Raw genomic sequence first — 20622 nt, 5'->3', positions numbered from 1 at the left:
CATGAGCGGCAGCAGCTTTTTAATGGGCCATTAAGCACCTGCCTGCGATCTTGCGGTAACCTACCAGCCGTGATTAAAAAAAAATTAGATGGAAATGAAAAGATACATTCTAACCATGCAAAAAAGCGAATTTTTCCGTATTTCAAGATAAGCGACTGAACTACTCTATTTGAGGGTTTTAGAACACAACAAATCGATCACCCATCTTAGAGCTTAGATTCTGGGGTATTTTGACCCCTTTGGGTAAAATTATATTTTTGTAAAACAAATTATGACAAAATACCGTTTTGCTGCGGCAAGATCTCTTTTGTTAAAAAAAAGGTCATCATTGACTATGATTGATCAACACCCTTGGTTCTCACTGACTCATGTCATCATTAACTGAGGATTTATGAATAAAGATGGAACCCTCCGTGGAATTGCCGTCATACTTTACTGCTAGATCCGCACAGTATGGAGCCGTTTTTCAAGACTGGGAGTGTCTGAAAACTTCCTGTTTAGGCCTTCGGACTATTAAAACTTTATCAACCATCTTAAAATTTCCTGGCCTTTTGAAACTTATTTAATCTGGCAAAAATTGGTGCTTTTTGTGCCAAGTGTTAGAAGACGCCACTTTGTTGTGGTGTGATCTCTTTTGTTACTTAAAACTGTCATCATCTGCTGATCATTCACCGAAAACTTTAGTAATCACTGCAGTATTGATGTCATAATCAGTTGACGATTTATGAATATGCACGGAGCTTAGGGCAGCTTTAACGTCCTAATTTAAGGCATTTTCTCAAGATTGCAGGTTCAACCCTCTTCGGGCAAAGGTTGACATTTCTTTGCAAGAAAATGGCAGAAAGTCCCACTTTGCTGTTACACAATCTTTTTTGTTGCTTAAAAAGTGCAACAAAAATGACAATCTACTTCGAGTGAATCCTCTCCCAACGTACTACGACCACTGTTTCGATACAACCAACCATGGGGGAGGGGAGAAAGGAGATACACCACTGATTCTCACGCAGTGCTTGTTGTTCAAGGTTAGAGGGGGGGGGTCTCTAATGTGTAGGTTCTGAACCATGGTGAATTCAATGCCGCACTTTCTTTTCAATCCCACGCTATTTTTACGTTGTTCCAGGCTCTTTTTCGAAATACGCATAAATTTTTTTTGCAATAAACTTTTACTTTTAGATTCATCGAAATATTAAGAATCAGCTTCAAACGACAATTTTTCCTTCCTAGACAGTTCCTTTTTTAAAACGCGTTATTAACCTTTTCAAACAGTTCGTGGTAACGAACAGTTCGTGGTAAGGAGCGACCCGGCTCAATAGTAACCGAAGCTCTAAAAAAATGGAATTTTGATATCAATAGTTACATCAAAAGAATCGCATTTTAATGCTGATTTTAAATATATAAGTTTCATCAAGTTATATCAGTTATACCCATCAAAAGTTACGAGCCTGAGAAAATTTGCCTCATTTCAGAAAATAGGGGGAAACGCCCTCTAAAAGTCATACAATTTTAACGAAAATCACACCATCAGATTCAGCGTATCAGAGAACCTCATTGTAGAAGTCTCAATCTCCTATCTACAAAAATGTGGAATTTCGCATTTTTTGCCAGAAAACAGATCACGAATGCGTGTTTATTTGTTTGTTTTTTTGTTTGTATTTCTGTTGTTTTTTCCCCCCAGGGGTGATCGTATCGACTGAGTGGTCCTAGAATGTCGTTTCCATTCTAACGGAAATTAAAAGTTCTAGTGCCCTTTTTAAGTAACCAAAAAAATTGTATGGCACCTAGGCCCCTCCCACGCTCATTGTTTCCCAAAAGTCACCGGATCAAAATTCTGAAATAGCTATTTTATTCACCATAGTCCAAAAACCTAATAACTATGTCTTTAGGGACGACTTACTCCCCCGCAGTCCCAGTGGGAGGGGCTGCAAGTTACAAACTTTTACCTCTGTTTACATATAGTAATGGTTACTGGGAAGTGTACAGGCGTTTTCAGGGGAATGTTTTTTTAGGGGGGGAGTTGAGGGGGAGGGACGTGGGAGGATATTTCCATGGAGAAACTTCTCATGGGGGAAGAGAATTTCAATGAAGGGGCGCAGGATTTTCTAGCATTATTTGAAAAAGCAATGGAAAAATAAACATGAAAAGTTTTTTCTACTGAAAGTAAGGAGCAGCATTAAAACTTAAAACGAACAAAAATTATTACGCATATGAGGGGTTTACCTCCTCGTTATACCTCACTCTTTACGCTAACGTATTTTTAGTAATTTCAACTATTTATTCTACGACCTTTGTGATTCAGAGGTCATTCTTCAGGAATTGGGACAAAATCAAAGCTTTAGTGTAAAGAGCGAGGTATCGACGAGGGTTGAACCCCCTCATATACGCAATAAAAACATACGAATATAGAAGGTCGTTACGTAAGTTAATTCGTAAGTTACGTATATTTTTTATCAATGAAAACGTTTGTAAAAGATTAAAAGTTCTAGTTGCTTTTTTAATTAATCAAAAACTTGGAGGGCAACTAGGCCTCCTTCCTCGCTCCTTTTTTCTCAAAATCTTCCGACTAATTGCAAATAATGAATATGCAAATTTCGTTTTAATTATTTATGTGCGGAAAGCCAAGATCAAAACATGCATTAATTCAAAAACGCCAAGAAATTAAATAAAAAAACAAGTTTCTTTAAATGAAAGTAAGGAGCAACATTAAAACTTAAAACGAACAGAAATCACTCCGTATATGAAAGGGGCTTTTCCTGCTCAACGCCCCGCTCTTTACGCTAAAGTTTCTTACTGTTTTAACAATAGGGTTAAAAGAAACTTTTAGTCAAGTTTTAATATTGCTCCTTACATTCATTTAAAATAAAACTTGTTTTTTTTTTAATTTAATAATTATTAAGGGCCGTGTTTCACTCTTTACTAAGTTGCAGCTTTTATTGTTAGATAAGAATGGATTCAGTATAACTCTATAGTAAGCAGCATAATCAAGGTGACGGGTGTTTTTTCCCAGATAAAAAAAAGTTTGGAAGAATAGGAAGTTAATTCTTCGAGCTAAGACTACAATATTAGATTCCACGGTAATAACAGCGGTCCGGGGGTTTCAAAAGGTGCGAGGAAAATTGGTTAAATGCTTTCTAGAGGAATTATCTAAGAAAAGTCTTAGGCACTCGTCTGATTGACCGCATATCACTTAATAAGCAATAACAAGAGCTAAGAGCTCATATGGCACTTGTGACGAGGCAAGAAGAGCTAAGAGCCAAGAGCTCATATGGTATGACCTCTAACAAAATTCTAAGAATCAATAGATTGATTTAAAAGGAAAATCAGAGGCTTAATGCCGGTCAGGATTTAAAATAAGAGCTCTTAGTTACGATGTCCTTCTAAATATCAAAATTCATTAAGATCCGGTCACCCACTCGTAAGTTATAAATAACTATTTTTTTATAATTTTTCCTCTCCCCTTAGCCCCCCCCCAGATGGTTGAATCTGGGAAAACGACTTTATCAAGCTAATTTGTGCAGCTCCCTGACACGCCTACCAATTTTCATCGTCCTAGCACGTCCAGAAGCACCATACTCGCCAAATCACTGAACCCCTCCCCCCAGCTCCCCCAAAGAGAGCGAATCCAGTACGGTTACGTCAATCCTGTATCAATGACATTTGCTTATTCTATCCACCAAGCTTCATCCCGATTCATCAACTCCAAGGATTTTCCAAGATTTCCCCCTCCAACTCCCCCCAATGTCAAAAGATCTGGTCGGGATATGAAATAAGAGCTCTGAGACACGAATTCCTTCTAAATATCAAATTTCATTAAGATCCGATCACCTAGTCGTAAGATAAAAATACCCAAATTTTCACGTTTTCCAAGAATTCCGTTTTCCCCCTCCAACTCCCCCCAATGTCACAGGATCTGGTCGGAATTTAAAATTAGAGCTTTAAAGCACCAGATCCTTCTAAATATCCAATTTCATCAAAATCTGATCACCCTTTCGTAAGTTACAAATACCTCAATTTTCAAAATTCCCTCCCCCCAACTCCACCAAAAGAGTAGATCCGGTCCGGTTACGTCAGTCACGTATCTTAGACAGGTTTTTATTCTTCCCATCCGGTTTCATCCTGATCTCTCCGCTTTAAGTATTTTCTAAGATTTCCGGTTCCCCCCAACTCCCCCCCCCCCAATGACTCTGGATCTGGTCGAGATTTAAAATAAGAGATCTGAGCTACGAGGTCCTTCTAAATATGAAGTTTCATGAAGATCCGATCACATCTTCGTAAGTTAAAAATACGTCATTTATTCTAATTTTTCAGAATTAACCCCCCCCCAATAGAGCGGATCCGTTCCAAATATGTAAATCACGTATCTAAGACTTCTGCTTATTTTTCCTACCAAGTTTCATCCCGATCCCTCCAATCTAAGAGTTTTCCATGATTTTAGGTTCCCCCACCCCAAACTCCCCCCAATGTCGCCAGATCCGATCGGGGTTTAAAATAAGAGCTTTGACACACGATATCCTTCTAAATATCAAATTTCATTGAGATCCGATCACCCATTCGTAAGTTAAAAGTACCTCATTTTTTCTAATTTTTCAGAATCAACCCCCCCCCCCCCCTCCCAACTACCCCAAAGAGAGCGGATCCGTTCCGGTTATGTCAATCATGTATCTAGGATTTGTGCTTATTTTTCCCACCAAGTTTCATCCCGATCCCTCCACTCTAAGTGTTTTCCAAGATTTTAGGTTTCCCCCTCCCAACTCCCCCCCCAATATCACCAGATCCGGTCGGGATTTAAAATAAGAGCTCTGAGACACGATATCCTTCTAAATGTCAAATTTTATTGAGATCCGATCACCCGTATTTAAGTTAAAAATACCTAATTTTTTCTAATTTTTCAGAATTAACCCCTCCCCCCAACTACCCCAAAGAGACCGGATCCGTTCCGGTTATGTCAATCATGTATCTAGGACTTGTGTTTATTTTTCCCACCAAGTTTCATCCCAATCCCTCCACTCCAAATGTTTTCCAAGATTTTAGGTTTCCCCCTTCCAAATCCCCCCCAATGTAACCAGATCCGGTCGGGATTTAAAATAACAGCTCTGAGACACGATATCCTTCCAAACATCAAATTTCATTAAGATCTGATCAACCGTTCGTAAGTTAAAAATACTTCAATTTTTCTATTTTTTCCAAATTAGCGGAACTCCCGCTTCCCCCCAGATGGTCAAATCGGGAAAACGACTATTTCTAATTTAATGTGGTCCGGTCCCTGATACGCCTGCCAAATTTCATCGTCCTAGCTTACCTGGAAGTGCCTAAAGTTGCAAAACCGGGACCGACAGACAGACGGACATACCGACAGAATTTGGGACTGCTATATCTCACTTGGTTAATACCAAGTGCCATAAAAACACATGTTTCGGTTTTATTTTGTCGATTTATATTTCAATTTTTATTGAAAAAATTTATTTTAATTTTTGATTTTATTGTGGCTACAATGAAAGAAAAATCAAGATGGCTCGGCCAAGCTTTTATTTGAATAAGCATAAAATGATGGTCCTTTCGACATAGAAATTGGTTTCAAATATCCTTTTTAATTACATTTACTATCGGCATGAGCTGCTCTTAGAGTTTATTATGGCAATCTATTTGCATAGTAGTAACTGTGTTTATAATTAAAGTTTTACTACTAGTGACCTCTATTAGTTGTAGTTTCACTCAAAATTTGCAAAAGTAAGACTTGATCAGCAGTTGATTGGAGCGCATCAGATGATGTTCTGACTTGCCACTGATATATACATTGCAATTAATTCACTATGTATGCTTGGTGATTATTTTCCTAACTCTCTCCCGTTTATTCTTCAAGCTGTTTTTTTTTGTGGTGGGAATTCAATACATGGTTTTCCCATTGAGGGCACTGGAAAAGTAAAACTCATTGAACCACAATTTTGATTAATAAAAAAAATAATAAAAAGAAAAAACACCTGGCGGATCAAATTGCCGTCATTGACAAAGGTACCACTCAACTCTGAGCTTAATTGTATTTAATGAATCGATTGGGTCCATAAGTTTATTCTAAAGAAGAAGTCGGAGAATATTCATATCAGAATCAGTTATTTTTTTTACCCATAAATCGCCAATAGTAAAATTGCAACATATGCAATGAGATGAGATTCCTTCTTAAGCAACAAAATCAGTAAATGACGTTTCATTTTTGATATTTAGAATCAATAGAATGTCCAAAGTTCACTTTTATCAGTTTAAGCTTTGATATCTCAGAATGTTCACGTTTTTTATTCTTTTAGGAGAGAACTGCGCAATTTACACCAAGGACGCAGAGCACCTCGAATTCGCCTTTGCATCTCACAACCTATAAATGCATTGACTTTGAGGGAAAATTAGCTATGCATAAGAAGACAAGAGGTAATTTCTATATAAATTTTTCCTTATTGGAAAGGTTATTCAAATCTTCGGAAGGACATTGAAGCAACTTCGGTGACAATGACCCAACGATTTTTTTCTGCTGCTAAAGTTTAAACCTGTCCTCTTAAAGCTGATAATGTTTAACCGATAACTCCAGTTTTCCTGTGTCTTATTAGGCTTCAAAATGCTTGGAAGTTTCTGTTTCTTCCATAATGTGTAAAATAATATAGGAAGTGCATTATCACACATTATGTGTAAAAGTGCCAATTGGTATCCATACTATGGATCCCCGGAAAGCTTACCTTGAATGCACAATTGTTAAACTACCAACAGTTAAAAAACTAATGACCTAACAATAAGAATCGTTTTTTTTTTTTTTGCAATGTAAAAAAAAATTGTGCTTTTCAATGTAGAATATTTTGAATTGTCACAATTGTGTAGCATTGTGCCTAGACAATTTGGCACATGTTGTTTATTTGCAGCGAAATGTGTAATTGGAAATGTGTATAGGAAGTGCATTATCACAGATTATGTGTAAAAGTGCCAATTTGTATCTATACTATGGATCTCTGGAAAGCTTACCTTGAATACACAATTGTTAAACTACCAAACAGTTAAAAAACTAATGACCTAACAATAAGAATCGTTTTTTTTTGCAATGTAAAAAAAATGGTGCTTTTCAATGTAGAATATTTTGAATTGTCACAATTGTGTAGCATTGTGCCTAGACAATTTGGCACATGTTGTTTATTTGCAGCGAAATGTGTAATTGGAAATGTGTATAGGAAGTGCATTATCACAGATTATGTGTAAAAGTGCCAATTTGTATCTATACTATGGATCTCTGGAAAGCTTACCTTGAATACAAAATTGTTAAACTACCAAACAGTTAAAAAACTAATGACCTAACAATAAGAATCGTTTTTTTTTGCAATGTAAAAAAAATTGTGCTTTTCAATGTAGAATATTTTGAATTGTCACAATTGTGTAGCATTGTGCCTAGACAATTTGCCACATGTTATTTATTTGCTGCAAAATGTGTAATTGGTGTCAAAACGGCAATCGTTTTATATGTAGATTTTTCGGCTGTTTAGGTCAAATTGAGTTCCTACCCCATGCCCAAGGAATATTCGTTTAATTTTGAGCTATTTTAATCAATAGGAAACTTTGCATTGTTCGACTAAAAATACTGACCGGAATATTTCACTGAGAAATGAAGTACACGACAAATTGCGACCAGAAAAAAAAAAACACTCCAGGGAGATTGCAGCCATGAAAACTACGTAGACAGAAGATGGCACCCACAGAAAAAAATTTACCTGTGAAGATTTAGATTTTAAAACGTATCGTCCTTGCAAAACAAACCCCATGAGCTGTAGTAACCCTCTGCAAGTACTATCATTCAAATGGATGATTTTCGTAAGTGCAGTGCACCCATGAATGTGGTCTTTCATCCGTGTATTTATAGGCCCCCCCCCAAAAAAAAATGTATATACCTTTTAGCAGCTGATAACTCAACTATTTCCCAAAAAACTCAGTACTCAAAGTGATGTACGTTCTACTACAGACGCTGCTGACAACACGAGGTGATGGAATGATACTGTCCATGACATGCTTCCATGACATGACATGGATATGGCACCTTCGCTAATACCGTACATGACATGCCATACATGGCACCGTCCAATTCACCTGCTTGATAAGATTCCATCAAGAAAGAATTCACTTCTTGACTCGTAAGAATGTGGGTATTAGGAGCACATCAATCTAATATTCTTAGTAAAAACGCATTTTCAGCACCCGTGTGTTGGTTGGAAATGTACTGTAACCAAATTCGCAACTCAGCCTCACTGACCTCTGATATTAATTATAACAATGAATATTACAACCAAACGAGGTTAATCAAAACTTAAACGGAAGCGGAAAAATTCAACCAGACTACAGGCTCGCCTTCCTCAGCGAGAAAATTTCTTATCTAAGTAAACAATACGTCAGTGAAAGTAATCTTCATTGTTATGCTGAGGGTTGTAACCATAATGTCAGTTTTCCTTCATCAGAGATCTTCCTGATCAAATATATTTACGAAAAGAAAAAAACATGACAAGAGCCAAAAAATAACAACACTCAAGGCAACAAGGGGACCGCTGAGGTTCCCCTTTCCACCGAAAGTTTCATCTTTGCAAAATCGTCAACAAGCTGGTCGTATTTCAAATTTTTACTAAATCCTTCTCTGCAAATATCAAAAGCAGGTGACTGAGACAATCATCTCCTGTTGTAGACCGCGGGTACTTCTTCACTATTTCTAGGTAAGAAAACAAACGATCAATGTTTGTTGTTGTCACAGGAAGTATGGCATCAATACGAAGTATTTTAATTACTTCTGAATGAGCCACTAGTAATGCCTGAAGATTGTCAAGAATGTTTAGGAAGTTTTCGGTTTTTTCCTTTAATCGAAAATGAAAGGCTTGTCAATACAAGCTTGAGATTCGAGAAGAATGTCATCAAAATCCAGCTCACCGTAGAGAGCAGAAAAAATACTTGAGCAACTCTGTGTCCATAAACTTGGTCGAGCTTGGATCCAAGTCTTCGACTGTGCTCAACACTGGTAGGTTATCTGGGAACCTTCTTTCAAATTTAGCTAGTAGACGATTAAAAGTCCCAAAGTTCTCTCGCTTCATTTCATCCACTAAAGTTGCAGTCCGAATGCCATAGTTCTTTCTTAACGTCGAAGTTGTCACAAACTGTTTCAGATGCTTTGTGATATTTCGAGTTCGCCGAGATCGTTTTTTCTGACCAGCAGAGAAGGGCCCAGTCACAGGTTTATTTACAACAAGTACTTCGATTTCGAGTTTTATCATGAACTCTTTTGGCTTCTCAAAAAGCGATATGATGAAGGGTCTGAACGCAGGTGGGCGAGTTCGCTTCTTGTGGTCTGAATCAGGATGCACGATCGGAAAATAGCTTAGTCGACGGCCTGAAGCTGCTGAGACTGTGAGTTTGTCGCTCGCATAGTTGCTTCCATGTAGTACAATTGGAAGATAACAAGGAACGATTCCATTTTCTTCTGGAGCCCAGCTGCCTCTGCCCGTGTTTCGCTGTTGGCTCCCTTACTTACAGCAGAGAGTACAGCTAAAATGCAATCATATTGGAATCTAATCTTTGATATAGATTTATGCCAATAAGACCATCGTGTGGCAACACTTCTTTCCAGATCAAGAACTGGTAGTACGGTAGCCGACTATGTTATGCCGAGTGTTGCTGTAGGAAATGAATATGTATAGAACCTGAACCAGTGAGCTGAAAGAGCCAACAGTGCGGACAGATTCAACGCAGCTCACAATGACCAAATTTAGCTTATATGTATGGCAGTGAATGTAGATTGCCTGTGGAGATTTCACTCTCAAATGAGCTTGAACTCCAGAGAATGGTCCACTCATTAGGTTTGCTTCGTCGCAATACTGTGCAACATGATGGTTCCAATCGAGTACAATTCTTGTCATTATTTCGTGAATGAAATTTGCTAGACTCTCAGCATCCAAGCTCTTCATGTGATAGCATCCGACTGATCTTTCTTTTACTTATCCTTCGTCGAAGTACCTAAGAAGAATTGTGAGCTGCTCTTTCTTCGAATCATCCTTTGTTTCGTCGACCAGAACGGAAAAGTGTTTGGCGCTTTGAACTTCTTGCACTATCGTTCGCCGAAGACTGGAGCCGATCCCCGAAATAAGATAGCTCTAGTATTCATGGGATGTGAAGTGATTGTATCGTCTCTGAAACCTGTTGAAGAGCGTAGGAGAGTACTATTCAAAAAGATGGCACGTCTCAACAAAATTCCCTTGTTTGTTTAGGATTCTGCTTCGTCGTGCCCCTAAGAACCCCAATAGAGCTATTAATTTTAAGAAGAATTTTACGTGCTGCCGGTTCTCCTTGATATCCGTGTTCCTGTCTTTCATCAAAACAAATGCGATTGGTTGCATCTCCTTGGTTTGTATGGCTTTGGACTTCATCCATAAAACTACACTGTCTTTGTGGTGTTCACTTATAGTATGCTGTTTGAGACGATAGAGATGTCTTGCAAATTCTCACACCGATGTCTATGAAAGGTCTAGATCTGTACATCTGCCCACGAAGAGTGCACGTGTCTATACAGTATCTGCAGTAGAAACAGTAAACAGAATCATCCTGGAGGGAGTACTACAGTCACGGGTGCTTTTCATAATATGAAGTACTGAATGACCATTTCGGATTTCCGTTTGCTGTCACTTGCACACGGTATTTTACTAGCTTCAGTTGGGATGGTTAATCAAGAGAGAACGAAAGAATGTCCGTAGGGCTGCTATACCCACGATGCTTTTCATCTTGAGCCGTTTCTCACCGAAACTGAGGCGACAGCAGACCCGCGACAGAAGTAGTGGTTCCTCGAGGAATCTCATTTCCTGATTGTTTGATCTGAGTGACGTTCACTTCATTCAGAGAAGACGAAACGTAGGCGATGGTTTGCTCAGATGCTGAATTACACACCTGAAAGAAAGTATACTCATCAATTTGACTTCTAACCACTGTAACACTCCTTCTAGTTTAGCCTGCCCTTTTCCAAATCCATTTTTGTGATTTTCTAAGTAATTATAGAAAGGATGACGATAAAAGCAGTGACATTGGTATCGCGGTACTTGTATAGCCTTACATTGCGTTCGCACAGCTATTGCAACATTGTCGCGGTCGTCTTGTCGCAGTTTTAAACTCGACAAACTGTTCACAAAGACCAATATCTCTCAGGCCACTTTCCTAATATAGGTATTTCAAAAGTCAAAACTCATGCGGTGGTCAGCACTTAATATAATTTATAGGTCAGTTAGGGCCCGTTCAGACACAAAGAAATTCCAATCCCGGTCAAGAGCCATGGGAATTATGTTCGAACGCAAAAAGCAAAAAACTTCCAGCCATTTTCTTCATCAGATCTCTGACAAGGAGCGGACAGAAACCTTGGAAAAGAAATCCAAGCACTTCTCCGGTCATGAAAATGGTGACTCCCACGACTCCAGACAAGGATTCCAGGCAGGAATTCCTTAGCATCTGAAAAGGCCCTTAGATTTGGTTTGTAAGTGAATATGTTCTCGGGAAAAAAAAACATAACATAGAAAATGTAAATAGGATAATTGTTATTTCTTAGTTTTATGCTGCTATTGTCTGAATAAAAAGGCTTAAAACAAGAAGTAAGTGGTGGATTTTCACATTTCTTTGCCTCTGTGTAAACCCAGAGTTACGAAAATTAGCATGTAGCTAAAACGCAATGGATTTGCTGTATATTCAGTCACGTCCTAGTCACGTTAAAAGCTTATTTGCGTTCTTGCAGTGGGATGCTGCAGAAACTCAGACGCTGTGTAAGCAACTCTTTTCGGATGTGTCCAAGTGGTGGATTGAATATATATATATATATATATATATATATATATATATATATATATATATATATATATATATATATATATATATATTTATATATATACTAGCTGTTGGGGTGGCGCTTCGCGCCACCCCAACACCTAGTTGGTGGGGGCGCTTCGCGCCCCCCCCCAAGCCCCCCCGCGCGCGTAAGTCGTTACGCGCCATATTAGTTACGCGCCATTGTAGTTGTGTCCCTATGTCCCACCTGTGAATATATATATATATATATATATATATATATATATATATATATATATATATATATATATATATATATATATATATATATATATATATATATATATATATATATATGTTTTTAACTACGTAAAACTTGCGAATATACAACATTCTTTGCTGTCCCATTGTCTGTGCATATAAATAGATTGTCAGGTTTACCGACTCTTGAACATGCAACATATAATGGTCCATGGGAAAACAATCCGTATTCAGATCTATACCTCATGATTCTAATGATTGTCCTTGAGCTTTGTTGATGGTGATTGCTAATCGACCATTCCCTGAGTCGCCATCGTCATTTATATATCCCCCTGTGCACCCCGGCGTCCCCTTTGTAGTTATGTCCCTGTGTCCCGGTCGTCATTTATATTCCCTGTGTCCCGGTCGTTATTTGTGTCCCGGTGTTCCAGTCTGTGATTTCTCTTTGAGTGTCCCGGGCGTCATTTATATTCCTTGTGTCCCGGTGTCCCGGTCGTCATTTATATCCCCCTGTGCCCCCCGGCGTCCCCATTGTAGTTGTGTCCCTGTGTCCCGGTCGTCATTTATATTCCCTGTGTCCCGGTCGTCATTTGTATCACGGTGTCCCGTTCTGTATATACATTCGTTTTTTAGTTTTGTTTTTCTCCTTTATTTTTTTCCTTTTTTCTTTTTTTTCTTTTTTAGTTTATTTAGATTTTTAGATTTTTTAGTTTTTTTATTAGTTTTTAGTTTTTTTGTAGTTTTTACCATTTTTTTAGTTTTTTTAGTTTTTTTAATATTTTTTTAGTTTTCTTTTTCTCTTATTTTTCAGTTTTTTCCTTTTTTTTAGTTTTTTTATTAGTTTTTAGTTTTTTTTTAGTTTTTGCCTTTTTTTAGTTTTTTCAGTTTTTTTTAGTTTTTAGTTTTTTACCTTTTTTTAGTTTTTTTTAGTTTTTTAGCTTTTTTAGTTTTTTTTCTTTTTAGTTTTTTTTGTAGTTTTTACCTTTTTTAGTTTTTTTTCTTCTTTTGTATTAGTGTGAAATAATTCAGACGTCATATGCGGACAAACACGACGTCACTCGACAGACAGACAGACAGACATAACCCACAAACAACTTATTTTTATATATATTTATTCATATTTTTTTAGTTTTCTTTTTCTCTTTTATTTTTCAGTTTTTTCCTTTTTTTTAGTTTTTTTCTTTTTTAGTTTTTAGTTTTTTTTTAGTTTTTTACCTTTTTTTAGTTTTTTTTAGTTTTTTTAGTTTTTTAGCTTTTTTAGTTTTTTTATTAGTTTTTATTTTTTTGTAGTTTTTGCCTTTTTTTATTTTTTTCAGTTTTTTTTAGTTATTAGATTTTTACCTTTTTTTAGTTTTTTTTAGTTTTTTAGCTTTTTTAGTTTTTTTTCTTTTTAGTTTTTTTTTGTAGTTTTTACCTTTTTTAGTTTTTTTCTTCTTTTGTATTAGTGTGAAATAATTCAGACGTCATATGTGGACAAACATGACGTCACCTGATCCACACACAGATCCACACACAGACAACTTATTTTTATATATATAGATATATACATATATACATCTATATATATAAAAATAAGTTGTCTGTCTGTCTGTGGATCAGGTGACGTCATGTTTCTGTGTTGACTGACGTCATGAAATTAGTTCTCGTCATTTTTGCTTTGACGGTGACGTCATTAACGGTATTTGAACGCAAACCGCGCAGTTAGATGAAAATCCACCTGGACAGCGAGAGTCAAAACATATCAAAACTGAAAATGATAGCGATGATGATTGGGTTTGGGATTTTGACTTGGATAAGGTCATCAATGCCTACCAGATTTAAGTTAAAAAAACAAAGGTTCGTCGATATGTACTTCATAGTGACGCTGAAAAATAAAGAAGAAAAAGAAAACTGAAAAAAGAAAAAAGTTAAAAAACTAAAAAAAACTAAAAAGAAAAAACACTCAAAGAGAAATTACAGACCGGGACACAAATGACGACCGAGACAGAGGGAATATAAGTGACGACCGGGAACCTCAAAGAGAAATTACAGACTGGGACACCCGGACACAAATCACGACCGGGACACAGGGAATATAAATGACGACCGGGACACAGGGACACAACTACAACGGGGACGCCGGGGGCACAGGCGGGATATATAAATGACGACCGGGACACAGGGATTGTTCGAATAGAAATTACAGACCGGGACACCGGGACACAAATGACGACCGGGACACCGGGACACAGGGAATATAAATGACGACCGGGACACTCAAAGAGAAATTACAAACTGGGACACCGGGACACAAATGACGACCGGGACACAGGGAATATAAATGACGACCGGGACACAGGGACACATCATTAGAATAATGAGGTATAGATCTGAATACGGATTGTTTTTCCCATGGACAATTATATGTTGCATGTTCAAGAGTCAGTAAACCTGACAATCTATTTATATGCACAGACAATGGGACAGCGAAGAATGTTGTATATTCGCATGTTTTACGTAGTTAAAAACATATATTTATATCTATCTCTATTCACAGGTGGGACACAGGGACACAACTACAATGGCGCGTAACTAATATGGCGCGTAACGACTTACGCGCGCGGGGGGGCTTGGGGGGGCGCGAAGTGCCCCACCAACTAGGTGTTGGGGTGGCGCGAAGCGCCGCCCCAACAGCTAGTATGTATATATATATATATATATATATATATATATATATATATATATATATATATATATATATATATATATATATATACATATATATATATATATATGTATATATATATATATATATATATATATATATATATATATATATATATATATATATATATATATATATATATATGTATATATATATATATATATATATATATATATATATATATATATATATATATGTATATATATATATATATATCTATAAAAAAGTAAAAAGGTAAAGGATACGGCATTAGACTTTACAGTCCCTACCGGCGGTGCTGATCTCCGTTTCTTGGCCCTTCAGCCAGGAAGTGCAATGGGGGGTTGGGGGCCAACCATCCTGTGCTTTCGCACACCCTTCCTGTTTACCTTCCCCAGATTTCTCCAGGTACCCATTTAAAGCTGGGTCGACTCTGGCTAAGCTTACAGAGTCACGCCACTGACTCACTTCCCAAACTGAACAATTGGGTACACTGGGATTCGAACCCGCGTCCTTTCAGACAAAGAATCCCAAATCCAGCGCACCAACCGACTCGGCTAGGACGAGCTATATATATATATATATATATATATATATATATATATATATATATATATATATAAAGCGCCACCCCAACACCTAGTTGGTGGGGGCGCTTCGTGCCCCCCCCAAGCCCCCCCGCGCGCGTAAGTCGTTACGCGCCATAATAGTTACGCGCCATTGTAGTTGTGTCCCTATGTCCCACCTGTGAATATAGATATATATATATATATATATATATATATATATATATATATATATATATATATATATACTAGCTGTTGGGGTGGCGCTTCGCGCCACCCCAACACCTAGTTGGTGGGGGCGCTTCGCGCCCCCCCCAAGCCCCCCTGCGCGCGTAAGTCGTTACGCGCCATATTAGTTACGCGCCATTGTAGTTGTGTCCCTATGTCCCACCTGTGAATATAGATATATATATATATATATATATATATATATATATGTTTTTAACTACGTAAAACTTGCGAATATACAACATTCTTTGCTGTCCCATTGTCTGTGCATATAAATAGATTGTTTACCGACTCTTGAAAATGCAACATATAATGGTCCATGGGAAAACAATCCGTATTCAGATCTATACCTCATGATTCTAATGATTGCCCTTGAGCTTTGTTGATGGTGATTGCTAATCTACCATTCCCTGTGTCGCCATCGTCATTTATATATCCCCTTGTGCCCCCCGGCATCCCCTTTGTAGTTCTGTCCCTGTGTCCCGGTCGTCATTTGTGTCCCGGTGTCCCAGTCTGTGATTTCTCTTTGAGTGTCCCGGGCGTCATTTATATTCCATGTGTCCCGGTGTCTCGGTCGTCATTTATATCCCCCTGTGCCCCCCGGCGTCCCCGTTGTAGTTGTGTCCCTGTGTCCCGGTCGTCATTTATATTCCCTGTGTCCCGGTCGTCATTTGTATCCCGGTGTCCTTGTCTGTATATACATTCGTTTTTTAGTTTTGTTTTTCTCCTTTATTTTTTTCCTTTTTTCTTTTTTTTCTTTTTCTTTTTTAGTTTATTTAGATTTTTAGATTTTTTAGTTTTTTTATTAGTTTTTATTTTTTTTTCTTTTTAGTTTTTTTGTAGTTTTTACCTTTTTTTTAGTTTTTTTAGTTTTTTTTACTTATATCCTGGTCGTCATTTATACTCCCTGTGTCCCGATCATCATTTGTGTCCCGGTGCTTTGTTGATTGCTAATCGAACATTCCTTTTGTCCCGGTCGCTTTCTCTTTGAGTGTCGTCATTCATATTCCCTATGTGCCGGTGTCCCGGTCGTCATTTGTGTCCCGATGTCCCGGTCTGTAATTTCGTCAGTTTAAAACTTATGATGAAATAAATTTTTAATTTTTTCCTTTTTTTTGTTTTTAGTTTTTTTTATTGGTTTTTACCTTTTTTAGGTTTTTTAGTTTTTTTCTTTTTTCTTTTTAGTTTTTTTTGAAGTTTTTATCTTTTTAGTTTTTTTATTTTTATTTATATTTTTTTAGTTTTCTTTTTCTCCTTTATTTTTCAGTTTTTTCCTTTTTTTAGTTTTTTTTCTTTTTTAGTTCTTTTAGTTTTTACCTTTTTTAGTTTTTTTTTAGTTTTTTTAGTTTTTTAGCTTTTTTTATTTTTTTTTTATTAGTTTTTAGTTTATTTTATGGTTTTTTCCTTTTTTTAGTTTTTTTTAGTTTTTTATCTTTTTTTAGTTTTTTTTAGTTTTTTATCTTTTTTTAGTTTTTTTTTAGTTTTTAAGCTTTTTTAGATTTTTTTATTTTGTTTTCTTTTTTTTTGTAGTTTTTACCTTCTTTAGATTTTTGCTTCTTTTATTTTTGCTTTTTGGTAACATTCTACCTTTTTCAATGTTTTTCAATTTTTCAGTGTTCATTCTAACATTGATGTTAGAAAAAAATTTTACGTACCAAGCATGCAAACACTCGACAATTTATAATAAAACTCAAAATTATAAATATCTGTTATAAGGTTTTCGAATTACTTTAATCTATTGTCAAAATATATAGAAATATTTATGCAATTACCAGTTTCTACATTTTTAGTTTCAGTTTGCTTTTCAGTTTAGTTTCATTTTTATATATATTTAAGATATAATCTGGCGTAACGGACAGACAACTTATTTTTATATATATAGATATATATATATATATATATATATATATATATATATATATATATATATATATATATATATATATATATATATATATATATATATATATATATACTACTAACAACTCAACGCAGCACCAAGTCACCTGAGGCCGACACAGGAACTTTCCATTTCCTTTAAATCTTCATGATCCTCGAGTGCCACTCTAGCGCAGGAGAAAAACCAAAGAGATGTCTCTAGTTTTTGACTATGGTAATTCCAGTGGTGCCCTTTTTCGAAGATTTTCAAGCTATTTCTTGGAATTCTCATAGATTTGTCTTCACAATAGACTTTAATTTTAACATAAACTTAAATAATTATTGCCATTTCTGATTTAGCTATAAATTAATTTTTTCACTCGGCAATTTTTACAGGAATGTGTTTTTAAACCTTCATTTACTTTCGGCTGTGGTTTACTTTTTACTAGGATTTTTTATTGCTGTAACCTTAACACACTTCACTGGATGATCCGATTTGCAGATTCTTCGTTGTCCTCCGCGGTATTGAATCATTTTGAGAAATACAAGTTATGTGTAGACATAATAACAATAACAATACTATGTGCCACGTGGTCCAGTTAGACTGTGGTATCGTGACAATGTGATTTGAAATTTTTTTTAGATAATTCAAGTGTAAATAATGACAAGGCAATAGTGGCAACAGTGATGTAATGTTTTAATATCAAAACGTATTAAAACAATTTTTGTGCTGATTGTTGGCTCTTTCATTAATTCATGATTATTCGCGAAATATGCCTGTCCACGATTGCCAGGCCACCCAGTTGTTCGGACAATCGTAGGTCTAATCTATATCATGATATGGAACAATATCGACTGTTTCATGTATTTTGTTTTAACCAATTACTAGAAAACTGAATTTTAAAAGCTATCGCCAGTCATACATAGAACCAGACCACAAGAAACATCTACTAGAAAATTTGACATTAATTTCAGATAGACATTTTAAGTAAGCCAATTTTATTTGATTGATAGTGTTTTTATTGGCTTAATTCACTTTGTTTGATAGACGCTAGTCTTTTTTTTTATCAGTAATTACCTAATTAGATTTCAATGCTTAACTAGTCAAACGCAAAAGTTAAAATGCGGGTTTAAATAGTTTACGGAAGTTGCTTCTTCAAGGTTTCCACAAAGAATTTTTTTCAAAGAAAAGTAAAGCACGATAACATAAGCTAAGACAGGCAAATATAAAGTCTCATAATAGTTCAAATTTAAAACAAACAAAATTGCTACTAATAATTAAACGAAACCAAAAACTAACTGAAATTGTAATAAATAATCACATCAGATACAACGATAAAATATACTGCTGTAGATGAATAAATGAAATATAAAGAAACCTAAATTAAAGTCAATAAAAAAAATTTTCGCTTACATTCGTGACATTGAAAAGTTTAAAAATGCGGAGACTTTATTATTAAAAAATTTATACAATATGTCTACTCTCATTGGTTCTTTTAAATAATCTTTATTATTATGATGAGTTCATTTTGATTTTTTTTGTCGATACTGGACGGTCCAAAATAAATACCAGTTTCAACAAAACACAAATAACATTCAAGCCGTTTAGAAGGTTTGAGAGGGAGGAGAAGTTGCACAAACACTTTTTTATGTAAATTTGGCATGTTCTATCATTTTTGTTGTGTTTTTATATTTGTTGTTTGTCATACTATTTTGTTGTGTTGTCACATTATTTTTGTTGTTCAAGTCATGACGAATAATAGAAGAGAAATAACAAGAGAAACGTTTGTAACAAGAGAAAGAAATTTAATTTAGTTATCAACATGACCTGCAATTATAAAGCAGGTCAGCATGAACACAATTCGGATTTGCAGGCTAGCAATCTTTGCCTCATTTTTCTCCCAAACATGTTGTTCTTGTTAAAACTCCTTAGCCCTAAATACCAGCCTAGTACGGGACTAGCCAATTGGGAACAAATTAAATTTAGATTTATTTTCGGTGTCACGAATCAATTCAACTGCAGGACCTTACATATTTGAAAAAACCGAAAACAATGAGATAAAATAAATAATCCAATAAAACTTTATACCAGCAAACATTACCATGAAGACTGATTTATTTATGAAGGCAGGGATGCCACTACCATCCCTTAAACTTTCGAAGGCCTAAGCGTTATTTCCACTTTACTTAAAACAAAATATATTTTGACATTATGAAATCACAAAAATGCTGGGCTTCCAGGAATTAACATCTTTATATACTGAACAATAAGTCTAGTGACATTAGTTTCCATAGCGGCTTATACCACAGAAACGCTTAGGTTGACCGGACAAAAATCTTATATAGATTCTACCCTCAACACAAAGTTTGAAATCCTCTTGCCTTACACCCTTTTTTCTCTAATACTACATGAAAATTTTAATTCCATCTTCTAAGCCATTCCTGACGTATTATGCATATGATATTTTTGATAGTCCGATCGCATATAGTGTCTCTAGATTCACCTCTAATGTCTCCATCTAATAGTATCAACTCGCTACCCCATCCCACCACTCTCTGAAAGTACCAACTAGATACCTCGATCCGTTCCTTAGATATTGAAGAAACTACATTTCGATCAACTGGCAACAAATAATATATTTGATTTATCTGGCTACTTAACGGTGCATAAATTGCAGGTTTTATAGGAGCCTATAGTTTGAAAACGATTCTGTGAATCAGAGACAAAGATTGTTTAGCCTTTCGCCTCTCAAAGACAATAAACTTGAAGTCCTCACAGCTCCACCATCCCCCACTTTTTCCCTCACTAGCACCTGAACGGTGACGCTATAATGACTTTAAAGAGGTCTATAGGGGGTATACTATTGGAGCTACTAGCCCCTCAAGACGCTATTAAACAAACCTAGGTCTTGTGCACTGCTATAGTACACCTGTATCATATAGTAAACTGTTTGTTACGTAATAGGAGATTGCTTTATTTACTTATGCAAATATTTTCTTCAAGATTTGTTTGCTTGTTACTTAATAGGACTTGTCACACCTCAGGGACCGCCGGGTCCCTGATTTTTTCCCGGTCCCTTCATTTTCATGAAGAAAAAACGTCTCGAAGTTAAAAAAAAGAGTCCTGAAGAAAAATATCACAAAGAAAAAATGTTTCGAAGTTGGAAAGCATCATGAGCCAAAAAACGC

At 36.0% G+C, this 20622-nt stretch overlaps 1 protein-coding gene across 9 annotated transcripts in view; it reads left to right on the top strand.

The window, feature by feature from the left end:
* Positions 1-20622, top strand: part of LOC136038729 (protein prune homolog 2-like) — a gene marked incomplete at its 3' end in the record, with an annotated part of 69568 nt that overhangs the window by 25902 nt on the left and 23044 nt on the right. For all 9 annotated transcript variants that reach the window (XM_065722071.1, XM_065722067.1, XM_065722070.1 and 6 more), the window contains 1 exon segment: positions 6297-6414. In XM_065722071.1, coding sequence (XP_065578143.1) covers positions 6297-6414 — 118 coding nt within the window.

The sequence above is a fragment of the Artemia franciscana genome, chromosome 18 (assembly GCF_032884065.1).
Source record: "Artemia franciscana chromosome 18, ASM3288406v1, whole genome shotgun sequence".
NCBI lineage: Eukaryota > Metazoa > Arthropoda > Branchiopoda > Anostraca > Artemiidae > Artemia > Artemia franciscana.
Note: the sequence above shows the minus strand (reverse complement) of the source record. Positions and strands in the feature narration are given on the sequence as shown.